The following is a 15,026-nucleotide window of genomic DNA, read 5'->3' on the forward strand; positions in this document are numbered from 1 at the left end:
GGGTTCATATTTCTTTGGAATCAAATTCGCTAGTAATGCTTTCTAGTAAAGAAAAAAAGGGAAAAGCAGATTATTGTGGCTCAAATGGGGAGGGGTGAGACTGACTATGAAACTTGGTGCTTACATAAGCAGGGAAAAAATGAAGGAGGTTTGTGGTGGTTAATCTGTGTCTTAGGCACTCAGTGTGAAGATGCCCAGGAAGATTTGGAGAGCGATGATGTGGATGATGTTTTTAGCAGACTGTTCTTCTGTCACCATCTAACCATGCAACACTGGCTTGTTCTGTCCTGTTTTAAAGCTACTAATGCAAAAAACTTTATTTTTGTGGGCAACCTCCTTTGATGAGGAAATCAGGAAAGCTGTCTGCTATTAATACTGTGGACAAAACACATCTGGGTTTTTTGGTCATACCCTAATACAGGAAACTGCTCTTCAAAGCATTTGACTGCTTGATGTGTATTGACTCTTTTTAGGGGGGACACATCTGCAACAGAGGTGATTGTTTAAGAGTTTGTGTTTTCTCTAAAGAGGACAGTGTCACCACAGAATCCTGAAATTACTTGGGTTGGGAAGGACTTTAAAAATCCCCTAATTCCCACCTTCCTGCCATGGACAGGGACACCTTTCCCTCGTGCACTGCTGAGGGATTAGTCACTTTGGAGCAGAGCTGTTGTAATGCCTGTTGGCTAATGGGTTCCTCCAAAACTCCAGGTTTTATAAAAAGCTGGAACAGTTAGATGATGCACTTGGCTTTATCCCTGAGGCCTCCACACTTCCCTCCACAATTCCTGAACAAGGGCCCTGTTGTTATCTTGTCCATTGGCAGCCTGGGTCCTGGGCACGAGGCTCCTTGCGTGCCTTGCTTTGGATCAGCAGGGAATACCTGCTGTGCCAAGCCTGGAGCACTGGGCTTTGAAAAATGAGGCTTCCACAGAGCTGGGTGAAAAAAGCAGCATGGAAAAGTTAAAGCTTTGAGGTTAATCAGCTGTGTGGTAATTGCCATGTTTGAACCTGTGTGTGGATGAAAGGCATTCAGAGTGCGCCATGGAGAAGCCAGAGACTGGAATTGTGTGCAGCCTTGTGGGAGGGCACAGCTCATTTTCCTCTTCATGGCTTCCTTAGGGAAAGGGAAATGGGGTGGTTTCTTGTGGGAATGCTGGTTTTTAAATGGGTCCTAATTTTCCCTCCTGGGCTTGCTGGAATGGGAATTAAAGCTGCTGAGGCATTAATCTGGGTTGTGCAGTTGTCCTTTGTGAAGGGGAACCTGGTCAGGAGGGCAGGGACTGAGAGACAGAAGCTTTGCTTCCCAGCACTGGGATCTAGATTCCCATGGGGTATCCCTGAGAGCAGTGAATGGCAGGGATCCTGCAAATATCCCAAAGTCTGGGAGACATGACTACCTTGCCACCAGAAGATTGTGCAGCCAGCCAGGTGGTTTTGAACAAGAAGGATTCTTTGGGGTTATTTTTTCTGAAATTAGAAACGTTTCTGGTTTCAGGAAAGAAGTGAGAAAAAACACGTTTTCTGTTTTCTCGTGGATTCACAAAGCTCATCAGTCAAGGGCAGTTCTCCAGGAACACAAAATTCATATGCAGTAGAGTGGCTGTGAAGGTTTAATGTATTACCAAAGTGCTCCAAGACAATGGAACAACAGTGTCAGCAGGACATTTATTAAAGCCTGAAAACAGTGTGAGCTCCACAGAAACATTAAAAATTGACAGAGCAACCTGCAGAGATCCTTTAAGGCTAGCAATATATGTGTAAGGAATTTTCCAGGAATTTTCACATACTTGCACAGTGCTGTGCACAGGTGAAAGGGGTGTGGGGTTGGTGCTTCATCTCTTAAGAAACAAATTCAATCCTTCAAAGAGGAACAGTTGATTTGTAGTTAATCTGTTTGCTTTTATTTTGGTGGTATATACACAGCTCATCCTGGGTGAATATTTGGGCATCCATTCTGTTATGGAGGGTGGCTGGAAAAATGAGAGGTCCTGGCTCACCACTGGGCTGGGCCTGGGGATAAAATGTCCCATGTGCATCCCAGGGCCTGGTGGGAATGGGAACAGGAGTGCTGTGTTCTAGCCAGGTGCATGGAGGAGACCTATGATGCAAACACTGCTTTTGTCCTACATAAATCCACAGGGCTTCACTGTGCTCCTCTCTGTATTCATGCTCTGCTGTGTTTTCTCTATAAATGCTGTTTTTTCCCTCTAGAACGAGCTGTGGAGCTATGTATTCATCATTCATAGCTTTGTTCCTTGTTTCTTTCCTCTCCCTTTCCCCCCAGATCTATCAGGTCCAGAAGGTAGGGCTTGCTCGCTTTCATTCTTGTTTGCATGCCTTCCCACCTCGTGAGTCTTGCTGCAATTTCACAATCACTGAGCCATTTGGGTTGCAAAAGACCTCCAAGATCCTCAAGTCCAAGCTCATCCTCTAAAGAGTGAGAGATGCCCAGCAGACTGTACATTTCCATGCAATTCTGCCCTCCACTCCCATAATCTTGTGGGGTGGACAGTCAAGGGGAGTGGGGGAAGATGACCCATGCAAGATGTCTGGTCAGGCACTTAACGTGATTTTTTTCTACAGCCTGTTTGGCAAAAAATGAGCAACAACAGAAAAGTGACTTGGCAAAGCAGGGTCAGAGGAGGGTATGGTGTCACCGTGTGTCACCTCTGTTCATGTGCTGAAGGCCAAGAAAATCACTGGAAATGTTTCAGGATGGGCAAGCATTGAACAGGTGCCAGCAGGAAGAACAACTTTCAGATGACTTTATTTGTAAAAAGTCACTGAAGAAATCAGGGATGCTCTGTTTGAATTCATAATCCTTGGGTAAATAAACTGTATAGCCTTCCTTCCAATGGCACCCAAGCATTAAAAGTGCTTTTATATTGTTTAATCCTCTCTCATCTCAGTTTTAAGTCATGATCTCCTCCCTCCACCCAATTTCCTTTCTATGGTGATGGCCAAGAGGATGACAACAGTAGCTCTAACTGAGGTCACTCGCTAGGTAGCAACAGAGATTTTGGGGTTTGTGTTGTGATGTCTGGCTGTTCTACACTTTCAGCATGTGAACTGTGTGACAGATAGAAACAGAAAAGGAATATTTACAGGGAGAGAGAAAGCACATTTTTCTTCAAGCCTACCATTTTTTACCTTATTGAATATTTCTGGTTTTTTTTCCTGAGATATTTTTATTGCTTGCTGAGTGATGAATGTCTCCCTTAACCACAGTGTGCTTGGTTTTGTTCTGGCACTCCAGCTGCCCTAACTGCATGGTTCAAAGCCTGACCCAGCCCTGCACGTGCTTCTTGGGAGTGCTGTTCTCCTCTTTGAGTGTGTGTGTATATGAAGAGAGCTGCTCAAATCATGTGCTCTGGTCTTTAATCCTGACCCCATCAATTTGGCAACAAATCTCTCTCACTCCTGGTTTTATTTCTGAAGTTGACTACACACTGAGTGACTCCGTGTCTGCCCATGGATTGACAGGCTCATTATTAATCTTCTTTATGGGAACTAATTCAACCTCCTGGTGCAAAAGCAGCCCCGTGGGAGCCCAGGAGGTTGTTTACTGTTGGTGTCCTGACATGGATGAGGAGATAAGTGGGTTATCCTCCCAACAACATCCCACGGCGAGTTTGCGAGTCTGGCAGTTTCACTGTCACTCAGTGAGCAAATCGCATCTGGAATTCCCTCTCAATGGTATTAACATTATTAATTATTTAATTGTATTGTCACTTTTCAGGGTAGAAGGGAACCTGAGTCCAGCAAGGGCCTCTAAGTGAAACCTCAGTGAGTGGAAAAGCACCATTTCCTCCTTTAACCCATTGGAATCAAGACCCTGGGGGCAGAACAGAAGAGTCAGTGTAAGAGAGAGAACTGAGAAAAGTGGCTGTGAGGGGTCAAAATACTTGAGAGCTCAAAAGCTGCCAGTTCTGGCCAGTATGACATGTGCTCTTTAAAAGATTATAAATTAAAAACAGTCTCTGGGCAGTCTCATTCATTAAGATTTTTCTTCAGGGGATGTTAAACATCTAACTGAGTAGTTTGAAATGGAGAAGAAAAAGCCTGTAAGTGGAACTTAAACTGTGGCATAGCAAGTCTTGTAAGGGCTGTTTCCTTATCTGCCTTTTGCAAGGCTGAACTCATAAGCCAGTGTCAGACAGTGAGGAGAGCAGAAGGCATGAAAAGGAAGCAGCAAACCCTAAAAAAATTACAAGTATGTTTATGGATCCTTTCTGAAAAAGGATTCTCCATTGTAAATAGTGTGTTTCAGTTTTTTAAATTCATGTCTGGTGTTAGAAAATGTTCTTAGTCTGTTAATGACTAAAAGGCCTCTAATAAGGCTTTACCTGACCTGCTTTACTACAAAGCATATAATCTGTAGGTTCTCATTGTGTACACAGCTCTGGGAGTTCATGGAATTTTCAGGGGTCATTCTCAGGCTGAGATGTGCATAACAGTTAATTTCATAATAAGCTGGTGCATGGATTATGAATCTGAAGTGGGAATGAAGTAATACAGCACTGAAGAATGTGAAGTTGTTTGGTTTTGGTAGATCAATAAATAGTGAATGAGGTTTTAGGGGTGCAAATAAAATTACATTAATACCATTGAGCAAGTGCTAAAACCAGAGTACAATATAGAACACGTTTCTGATTTTTTAAAAAAAATAATTTCCTAAGGTTTTGGCTGTTGATACTCCTGCCTCCTCAAGCCTGCAAGAAAGCTCTAAAATACATATTATTCTACCTTAATTAAGGTAGAATTTCCATTTGGCTTTTGCTGTGCTTTAGGCCAGTGATTTCAATTCACATAGGAATCATTTTAATGAGCACCATTAAAAATACAAAATTCCTGAGACCAGATTTGACAGGCTTGTTTGGGGAGGAAGAAAAGTCCCATTAAACCTGTGGATCTTTGAACAACTTGCTGCCTGGAGGAAATTGAAGTTCATTGGGAAGTTCCCAGCGTTGTCCTCGCCTGCACTGGTGGATCTTGTCCTCTTGTACCCTTACTGGTGCTGCCACTGCTGTCAGGTGGGTCCAACGTAGGCAAAAAGCCTGGTGCTCTGAAAGGAGCTCTGTGGAGCTCTAACTCAGCAAATCAGGGTGCCCAGAGAAGGGCTGTACCCAACTTGTCTGCCCAGTTTGACAGACCTTTACGGGAAACATGATTTGACAGCAATTTTCATCCTGGAAGTGTCCTGCGCTCGCCTCCCTTGTAATGAGCCTTGACTTAACTGGGTCAGGAATTCAAGACTCATTACTCTCCTTACTCCTGTCCCCCAGCACAGGGGCTTTTGCACAGCTGAGGGAGAAGAAGCTGCTGAGCACCCTGGCCATCCCCAAGCTTCCCTTTCCCCTTTCCAGGCTGATTTTCCCAGGCACTCGCTGCGGAGGGCTCCGGTGCCACGCGGCACAGCTCTCCCTGGCACGGTCATGTGGAGTTGTGTGGCTTGGCCAAGGCCTGGCAGTGCATGTCTAAATGTTCTGTGTTCGCTTTTCTCATCTAAATTCTGTTTTTTTCCCCCCTTTTCTGTCTGTAGAAATATTATGGGCTGGATACTAAGTGGGGAGACATCGAGCAATGGATGGTAGGACTTGATCAACGTAGCTCAACAACTTTTGTGTGTTCAAGTTCTGTGTAGTTCATAGAGTTTGAGATCCCTCAAAGTAGGTATTTTCATGTACTGGGAGTGTGAGTTCCACTCCAAGCAATCCCACAGTCTTGCTTTTCCAAATGAAATGTGAGTTTTGATCAGCTTGAGACTGGCAAGGACTGGGTTAGAGCCATCTCTTTTTACAGACCCATGTCCATGCTCTTGCTGGAAGATTAGGTTGGGATAAAAACTTGTTAAAGCCCCAGGGGGTATTTTACTTTTCGTGGGTTTCATCACCATTTGAGTCTTCTTAAATCTGCTTTCAGGTAAATTGTGGGCAAGTTTCACTCATGCTGTTTCATTTCCCTTAGCACTTACTGGCCCAGGGGAATCCCTCAGAGGAATTATTACTGCTATGGTGGCAATCCTCTCTTTTTTCCAAAAATACAACATCCTGGATTTTAGAATTTGCTAAAACCAGTGAATACTTGCTATAGACTTGGCCACTAGCAGCATCTGACTATTTTAACGCCCATGATATGAGATAAAGAAGTTGCTAGTGGGCTGGAGGTCACTGGCTTCAAATGTCTTATTAAGTTTATGAAACCAGTTACCAATGATGCCATATGAAATCTGTGGCAAAGCTGAGTTGTGCACACTGGAAAAGACAAAACTGAACAGCTGGCTTCCAGTGTTGAAAGTACTTCCCAAACTCCCCACATTCCTTGGTCTTTGATAATTAATCAGTAAATACTGGTTTTCATGGACTACCCACCCACCCCAGACTCACACTGAATCTCCTCAAATCCTTGCTGGATGAGCATAACTCCACATTACTGGCCGTTCCCTTGCTTGGAACCTGTGAGAATCTGTTGACTACAATGTTGAAACCTTTTATTTTTTTTTTTCTGTTTTCTACTGCTGTTCCTAAATTCAGTGGCAGATAAAGTTGTTAAAATCAGCTTGTTGAAATGTAAAGCATCCAGCAGCGTTTCCAGTGCCGCAGAGGCTGTGTATCAGAGGGGAAGAAATTTGGGGTCACAGAGGAGGGAGGAAGGGTTTTTCTGCTCTGACAGGGTGTCACCTCCTGTTGTTTGGTTTAACTTTACTGGCTCCTAAGCGTGGCTGGAGTTCAGTGTGTGTTTCTGGAACTCTGTTGCTGTGTGTGTGCTCTCAACTCCTCCCTCTGTTTTCTCTCTGCTGCCTTGGTAGGAAGACAGTGAGCGTTATTCCCGTAGAGCCCGAAGAAATGCCTCGGTCAGTATTTAACTTTTGCTTTTTTCCTTCAGCTAGACATTTCAGATTAAGAAAACAGAAGTGCATAAGGCACTTCCTTCTCAAAAGAAAAGAGCCAAAACAAGCTCCTGCCACCCCCAGCAAGTGGAAACCCCAAAGCCACTTCCTGACTTCTCTGCCCTCTCCCCAGTCACTCCAGGGAGTTTTGCAAATGTGCAAGAATAAAGGGGGTGGAAAGTGGGGAAATAACCTGTTTGGAGTGTTTGATGTTCATTAAAGGGCCAAGAGCATAGAGCAGGGAACACCTGAGCCAGCTCCTACTTCACCCTACAGTAAAATGCTTGACTGTTTCTTGGGCAGGGTGTGATTTCATTCATTTTCTGCTTATACTTTCAATACAATTAAAAAACATTGAGTTTGTGCATCATTCCCTTCCTCCTGTCCCATCAAAGCCATCAGCATTTGCCTCAGTGCCTGTTACCTGTGTTCTTTTCACTGTTTTTTTGTCTCTACGCTTTCTCTCGCTAGGCTTCGGATGAAGATGAGCGCATGTCAGTGGGTAGCCGTGGAAGCCTGAGGGTTGGTAAACTCTGCAATCTCTGTGTGCATGTCTATGTACAGCTGTCACTGTCCCCCTGTGCCCCTGCACTCCCAGGGGATCGTCCTTCACCTGTTCCATGTTGGGTTTTTTCAAGTACACACGTGGCTCACCAATTCTCTCCTGTGCAGGAGCCTTTGTGGTCACTGTTCTTCACTCTTGCAGGAAGGACTTAGCCAAGACATTGACATCTGCATGCACCTTGCGAGCTCCCCTGTTTCACCTCTGATATTGGAAATTTGGGAAGGGGAAATGCTAGTGGGATCAGTGTTTATTAACTCAGGAGAGCAGAAGTGATTGATCAGTAGAATTAAGTGTTGAGCGCTTTGGAATTGCAGGTGAATACTCATGAAAAAATAACAGAATAGCCTGAGCTGGAATAGACCCACAAGGATCATTGATCCAACCCCTGTCCCTGCACAGACACCCCAACAATCCCTCCCTGTGCATCTCTGAGAGCAGTGTCCAAAAACTCCTGGAGCTCTGGCAGCCTCGGGGCTGTGCCCATTCCCTGGGGAGCCTGGGCAGTGCCAGCACCCTCTGGGAGAAGAGCCTTTCCCTGCTTTCTAGCCCAAAATTGCTCTGACACAGCTCCAGACATTCTCTTAGGTCCTATCACTGGTTACTTGCTTTAAAAATTCTTGAGAAATACTTGAAAATCATCTGCAGGCCTGAGTTTTGTGGAGGTGGGATTAGTAAAGCAGTGAGTAAGAAAAGTGCAGTTTTTTCCTCAAAACATCCAGATAGTATTTTCCTAGATAACACACATTTATATAAACCTTAACTCTGTTATAACATAGAGTCTGGAAGACTCATTAAAAAAAAATTTAAAATTGCTGCTGCAGAGACTGCTCAGGGATCCCACTGTAAAATTGACAGAATGTGCTTAAAAATATGAAGTGCTGCCTTGTTTCCTTTTTAGTGGAATCCTTATTGCTACTTGTGAAATGCTGTTAAAACCTTTTTTCCCCTCAAGATGACAAACTTGAGTGATTTTTCAGAGCTAGGAGGTGCCTCAAAGCTCCAAAGATCCAGTGAAGAAAATCCTCTCTGCACAGCTGAATGTGAAAAGCAATGTTTATTTTACTTAGGGTTAAATGTTGACATATGAAAGTGTTTTTTGGAGGGGGAAAAATCTCTAATTCAGTTGAAACATCAATTCTATCCATTTAGAAGGTGATGACAGCACAAATGAGTTGTTTACCCCTGGCTGTAACGTGGCAGGATGCAAACACACTGGCTCTGTGTTTGTGACACATTTTCATCTGAAACACCTTCTCTTCATGGAAATCCACCACTGATTCTCTCTGAGGTGTTTTTTCAGCACAATCCCATGGTTTATTTACATTGAAAGAGCAGAAGCTCTGCATTCTGCCTCCTCACCATCCCTTGGAGAAGCTTCTCTTGCCCTTTTTACCCGAGCAGTCTCAGGCTGTGATAACCAGCACTGGCCTGGAGAGCAGCAGCCTCCAGCTGCTCAAAATTCCTCATATTTCTGCAAGAAATGTCCTCCTCTGACAGAAGGATCTGCCTGAAACTTTCCACACTGATGTTTCTCAGTGATGTTGCACAGGCCCTGTCCACACAAAGCAGCATTTGGTGGATGTGCTGATATTTTGGCAGGCACAGGAAAAGTTTTGCCAGAGCTTCCTTCCCTCACTCTTATGTCACTGGGATTGCAGAAGCATGTAAATATTTGCCAATCTGAACTGAAATTTATCTTTCTACGTCTTCCAATTGTTTTATTCACAATTAATTAATAAAATCACAGAATTTACCTGAGTTCAAGTGTTCCAGTGTAGCTTAGGAGCTATTTTAGCCTGAAGACAGCATCAAAAACAGTTGCCTTGTGTCCACAAAGGGTTTGTAAAATGACTTGGAGAATTCAGAATGATGCTGTCTTTTTGGATATTTGAAGGCTGTCCTTCCATCATTGCAGGATGCCATTTTTTGGAAAATTCATCTTCCAGCTTTGGCACTCTGGCTCCTTGCACTGTGAGGTGGTGCCAGGAGTTCCTTTTTGTAGCTGTGCTTCTCTTCTGTACAGGAAGTTTTCACTGAAATGAGCCAATATCAGACATTCAGTTCTACCTAGGGCTTCACCACCCCACTGCTCTGTGTGGGTTTCACTCTGGACATTTCTCCTGGAGTATTTTTGAAGTGGATGCCTGGACTGCAGGCACCAGAGATGCTTCTGGCAGAGCAGGCAGCACTACACACTGCAGAACCTCCTGAGATAATCATTAAACCAGGCCAGCAAATTGTCTGAAGCTCCACAGCTGTGACTGTGCTGCAAACAGGGCCCAGGGGTGCAGGAAGTCCTGGCTTTGCTGTATCTGTGGCTCCTCAGCTGCCATGGAGAGGCTTCTTCAGCAGTTATCTGATGATCCTGAACCCATCCACAGTTCCTGCCACTCCTGTTTCAGGAATTCTGCAAGCTCAGTTCTGTCATGCAGATTTTCCTAAGGAAGCTCAGTAACATCAGCCTGTGTTTGAGGCTTTCTAGCCTCTTTTCAGTGCCTTTTCTATTTCATTTCTCCTGGTTCTCCCACTTCCCAGCTGGCTGTCTCTAATCCAACACTATCAGCATGAAATATTGTTGTTTTATCAATCACTCGTGATTAATTTGTGCATCCTTGTTTTGTATCCTCCCAACTTCCAAACTTGTGCCTTTGTGCAACAAATCCTGCATTATCAAAGTTCTTTAGTTGGGATTTACATCTCCCTGCCTGTTTTTCTGTTTGTTTATTGTTTGTTTTGTTTTGGAGAGTTCCTTTGATTGACATAACTTGTGTTTTCTTTTGTATTCTGATTTTCCTTTCCTCTCATGCCTTTACAGTCTCATTTGGAATATGGCAGCACCTACCCAGTGGTGAGAATAGTCTGCAAGTTGCAGAGTGTGTGTGTGTGTTCAAAAACTACTAATGAAGAAGAAGCTAACACAGGTTGTGATAACTGCTCTGAGATCAGGGTGATCTGGAAGGATCCTGAGGCAGTTTGTGGTCTGTGATGTCAGGATGCCACTTCCCTTTCCTCCTGCTCTGACACGGTTCAGATGAGAAGTGACAAATGGTTAGAGAGATCTGAGCTGGGTTTAGCTCAGCAGTTACCACAGGCAGAGCAGAATGGTTTGGATTTCCCCTAAAACACTGTCTCCGTTAGTCTGTCCATTGTTGAACCAGATGCCTCTGGATTTATTTCAGCACAGATCTGGAAAGGAGTAAAACTCTCACAAACTCATTGTAAATAGATCTAGCAAAGGTGACAGGACAAACACACTGCCTACCAAAACTGCAGCTTGTGTTAACTTTGCTTTAGAGGACAAAATCAGATTAATAACATTGCTTTGATAGCGAGTGTTTGTGAGATAAAGCTGGGTCCTGAAAGAACAGAAAGGGGCAATGAGGATTAAGACTCAGTTTAAAACATTTCCTGCTGCCTTGTGCTGGACTGGAGGTGTCCTGGTGTCTGCAGGAAGCAAACTGGGGAGTGCAATTCTCTAGATTCTCCTGTTTTTCCCCTCTCCTTCATTCCCAGCTATTTCCAGTTAGGGATGCAGCGCATCTATTTGTGCATGACCTACATCCCAGAATAGTTCCAACACATTTGGGTTTTGTATTGATACAGCCAGGATGGACAGCTGGGTAGTTCATTGACTGAACCCAGCCAGTGTGACTGATTGGAAGTGCAGCTGCTAAATTTAACATCATTTTAACAATATTCCCTGATAACCGGGCGCTTGACTGCGAGGGTGGATTGGCTGCTGGGCCGTGCCCTGCTCATGTTCCTGCATGGGGATGTGCATGCCTGGCCCTGATGGGTGTGCACAGACTTGATCTTCTCACCCTGCATTCTTAATCCTACTGCAGGCTGGATTAGAGAGTGAGAGGACCAAAAAGAAGAACTACTCCAAAGCAGTATGTATTTTTATCTGTCTCAGAGAGGGTTCTGCCTGCAAGCCCACCCACTGTGGCAGGACCAGGAGTGTGTGCCAGTGTGAGAGCTGCCAGCCCAATGTCAAGGATACACCATAACTATCAGCACTTGCTAGGGAGTAACAAGCACCAGTTCATCTCCAAAATGTGGGATTGATACCTTGGGTTTTAGTTTTTATATTTTTCAGAATCTCTGCTGCTTAGTGTGTAACTCTGAAACTTCTCTATTAGGTGTTAGTAAGTTCTCTTCACAGGGGTTTGACAAAACAATTCCTTTCTAGACAGAGAATTGAGGACAACCAGTACCCAAAAGTCAGAAACAACAGTGAGGGAAAAGGGGGCAAGCCAGGGGGCTGAGACTCCATAACCTGTGGTTGGATAATTGATCTCAATATGGAGATGAACCAAAACTTATAAAAGTATAAAAACTCATGACCAGGATCCATCCTGGATTGGATTTGGGTGTAGCCCCAGCCAGGCTCTTGCCCTGCCCAAGGTGTATCCTTTCAATAAATACCTGCTTTATTCCTTTTGCTCTGTCTAGTCTCTGTTCCAGGTCAGCCTTTCCAGGCAACAGTATAATCCAAACTCTTATCTCAGTGCTGTACATAAAGAGCATGTGGGAAAACTCAAAACCTTACTGGAGCTACCTAACTTGAGCTGTCACATGACACAGAAATAGGCAATATTGACAGAGTATTACAGAATTCCCAAATTGTTTGGGATAGTAGGGCTCTTAAAGCCCATCTCATTCCACCCCATGTCATAGGTGAATCTTCTGGGGAGCAATTCCAGGCAGGTGAGGAGGATACAAGAAAGGGCAAAGTGGGAATATTTCTGTGGAGGGAAGGCTCCACATTGCTAGGTTGAGGTTTTTTGCTACACTGGAAATGAGCACAGAATTTTTCTGAGGACTGGAATTTGGATGTGGTATTGTGAAAGCCTGAGGGAGCAGCATGAGCCACAGCCTGAGGTAAAAAACATTATAAGCAGAAATGGACACAACAGCAATGAAATGGTTCCCTTTGTCTGCCAAAAGCAAGAAGAAAATACAGAGAGAAATAGGGTCACTGAACAAGTAAAATTGAGTCATTTTAGCCTCTCTAGGATGCAGTTTTATTTGTTCCAGTTTTCAAATGTAGCCTAGAACAAAGGTCAGCAAAGTCTGATAAAACTGACCCTGCACTTCAAGAGCTGCCTAGAGCATTTGCCTTCAAAAATATGCACTGGAGAGGTTTTTGGAGAGGATGGGTCAGAGGGACAGGGGAAATGGCCTCAGCTCTGGGGCTTCAGGCTGAAATCTGAAAGACTGAAAGGGCAGATGAAGCAGATTCCTTTAGAATGGCCTGAACTGTGAAGTGATAACCAGTTAACCTGGGCTTGTGGAAAATTCATCATGCCAATTCAGCTGGAGTTCCTAAGCAGGGTCATTATCTAAGGGCATAAAGGATGTTACTGTAAATTAACTGTAAGGCTCTTGGTGTGTCTCTACGTGACATGAAGTGAAACCTTGGGCCAGATCTCGTTCTTGTAAAAGGAATGTGCACTTGGAAAATAACTTTGTTAGAAAACAAGACAGCTGGGAAGGATCTCAGCTGGTCTGCTCCCATCTAAGCATCATCTGGGATTTTTTTAAGGAGGGAAAAGCAGTTCCCCAGGAGTCTGTGTTGCCTGGCTGGCTAAGTGCAGAGAGTGGAGGCAGCTTGATAGAAGGTTAGAGTGAAAATAGTGATGATAAACAGGAGACAACTTGTCAAAATGGAATAACAGTAAACACAAATGAGGAATACCACATCTGGGAAAAATGAAGGTACCATTACAAAGTAATGGGGTGGCTCAGATAGTGATCTGAGGTTACATTTAGTCAATATTACTCAGCTGAAAAAGGCAAACAAGTCCTCAGTGTAGCAATAAAAGGGGTGGTGGAGGTAATTGTTCTGCACAGAGGGCTGAGGCTGAGCTGGAACATTGCCTTCAGCTGCTGGAGATCCATTTTAACCATTCTTCAGGGAGCTATTGGAGAAATTCAAGGAGCCTGGAAAAAAAAACCAAACAACCTGGTAAAAACTGGAAAGAAGCCAAACTGTTTGAGAAAGCTACAGGAGTATTTCAAATCAGTTCTTGAATAAAAGAAACTTGGATGTTTGCCTTCCATCTGGGGTGATAATGTTGCATTTCAATAGGGAATCTAAGCTTTTCCCAGAAGTAGTTTTCCCAGCTTGGCTCTGAACTGGTTTCTAAGTTAATTTGTTTAATTTTTCATGGAAGCTTCTGTATAGTAGATGATAAATATTTCTCTTGGAAATTGATTCAGATTGGTTCTAGTGGATATTCATTTCAGGAATGCATTAAAACATGGACTTCAAAACTGAATTTTAATAGAAATTCTAATTAAATTTCCACTAAACCCCTACCTCAAATACACAGAGTGCTTCCTTGTTTTCAGTGTTAAACCAGGGCCTGTTGTGAGGTGATACCAGAACAGTGAATTGCTGGGGAAACCTGAGCTTTTAATGCTATCTATTGAGGAGACTTTTGTGTCTGTCCTCTCTTCTTCACCACTGCATTCCCAAACTCAGGACAGAGTCACTGTGATTACTTTGTTTTATTCCCAGCACTGCTGCCATAGGGATTTGAAGCACCTCACCTTGTTTATGGAGCAGTCCTTCAGGGCCTGTTTGTTTTTCCTCCTTTGAGGGGAAAACATCTTCCTGACACCAGGGAGGACAGCTGAGCCCACCCAAATCTCTTATCAGCCCTCAGGCTGCTGCAGAATCCTGGGGTGTGGCAGGTGGTCGCTGTCTGGGTTTCATTTTGATGCTCAAAATCAAAAAGAAGAGAATTTATACAGCACTGCATGTTTACTAAGCTGAATTTCTCAAATAGAATTAATGCTTCTACTACAATTTGCTGCTTTTTAGGTGTTCTGCTGCCTGAGGTATAAATAGCTATAGTGATATATGCCCTTTGCTGTAGCCTCTGATCTCCTTTTTGTCCCCTTTTTGTCCCCTATTCCCTTCACAGAGCGTTTGAATATAGACCAGTAATAATAGGGGAGGCAAAAAAGAAAAAAGGGGGATCAAAAAGGGCAAACAGGAGTATCCTTGACATTTTTGGCTGTTCTGGAGGTAGTGACACAAATGTTTGTGACCTCGTGTTTGAAATCATGACCTAATCCTGCACAGCTCCTGTTCCTGGTGTATCTTTGAAAAGTTCTGTCTCTGCCTTTGCTTTTCATAAGTGATGACATTTGCTTAAAAATTCTCTTTGGGGTCTACGTCAATTTTTCTTCTCTCCTTTTTGTCTTTCCTTTTTTTTTTTCCTTTTTTTTCTTTTCTTTCCTTCCATAACAGACCAATGGTTATGAGGAAGATGTGTATGGATCATCCCAGAGTAGAAAATCTAGCAGGGTTAGTAGATGATTTCTATTGCTATAAAATTCTGTTACTCCATTTAATGGGATTAAAGCTAATTAGCAAATTCTTTTCAGTGGTGAAGCAGGTTTTTCCTGTCTTGCATGTTGTGGGTTTGGAGTCTGTCAGACACTGGAGGTGCAGCAAGAAGCTGTCTGGGAAATAAAAAATCAAAAATCGGGTCCTGAGTGAGGAGTCTCAGAAATTGGTACAGAAAGATCTCGGAAGCCAGAACTGCTTTAACT

The 15,026-nt window shown here is 43.7% G+C and overlaps 1 protein-coding gene across 9 annotated transcripts in view; it reads left to right on the top strand.

Moving 5' to 3' along the window:
• The window catches only part of LRRFIP1 (LRR binding FLII interacting protein 1), a 100,100-nt gene that overhangs the window by 48,792 nt on the left and 36,282 nt on the right, over positions 1-15,026 (top strand). Inside the window, exons 3-9 of one of the 9 annotated variants that reach the window (XM_056496091.1) lie at positions 2,288-2,305; positions 5,546-5,593; positions 6,812-6,856; positions 7,364-7,414; positions 10,273-10,305; positions 11,303-11,350; positions 14,722-14,778. The exons of the other annotated variants lie outside the window; for them this stretch is intronic. Of the exons in view, the coding sequence (XP_056352066.1) occupies positions 2,288-2,305; positions 5,546-5,593; positions 6,812-6,856; positions 7,364-7,414; positions 10,273-10,305; positions 11,303-11,350; positions 14,722-14,778 (300 nt within the window). The remainder of the gene's footprint in view (positions 1-2,287; positions 2,306-5,545; positions 5,594-6,811; positions 6,857-7,363; positions 7,415-10,272; positions 10,306-11,302; positions 11,351-14,721; positions 14,779-15,026) is intronic. 9 annotated transcript variants of the gene reach the window in all.

This window comes from Oenanthe melanoleuca, chromosome 7 (assembly GCF_029582105.1).
Source record: "Oenanthe melanoleuca isolate GR-GAL-2019-014 chromosome 7, OMel1.0, whole genome shotgun sequence".
Taxonomy (NCBI): Eukaryota; Metazoa; Chordata; class Aves; order Passeriformes; family Muscicapidae; genus Oenanthe; species Oenanthe melanoleuca.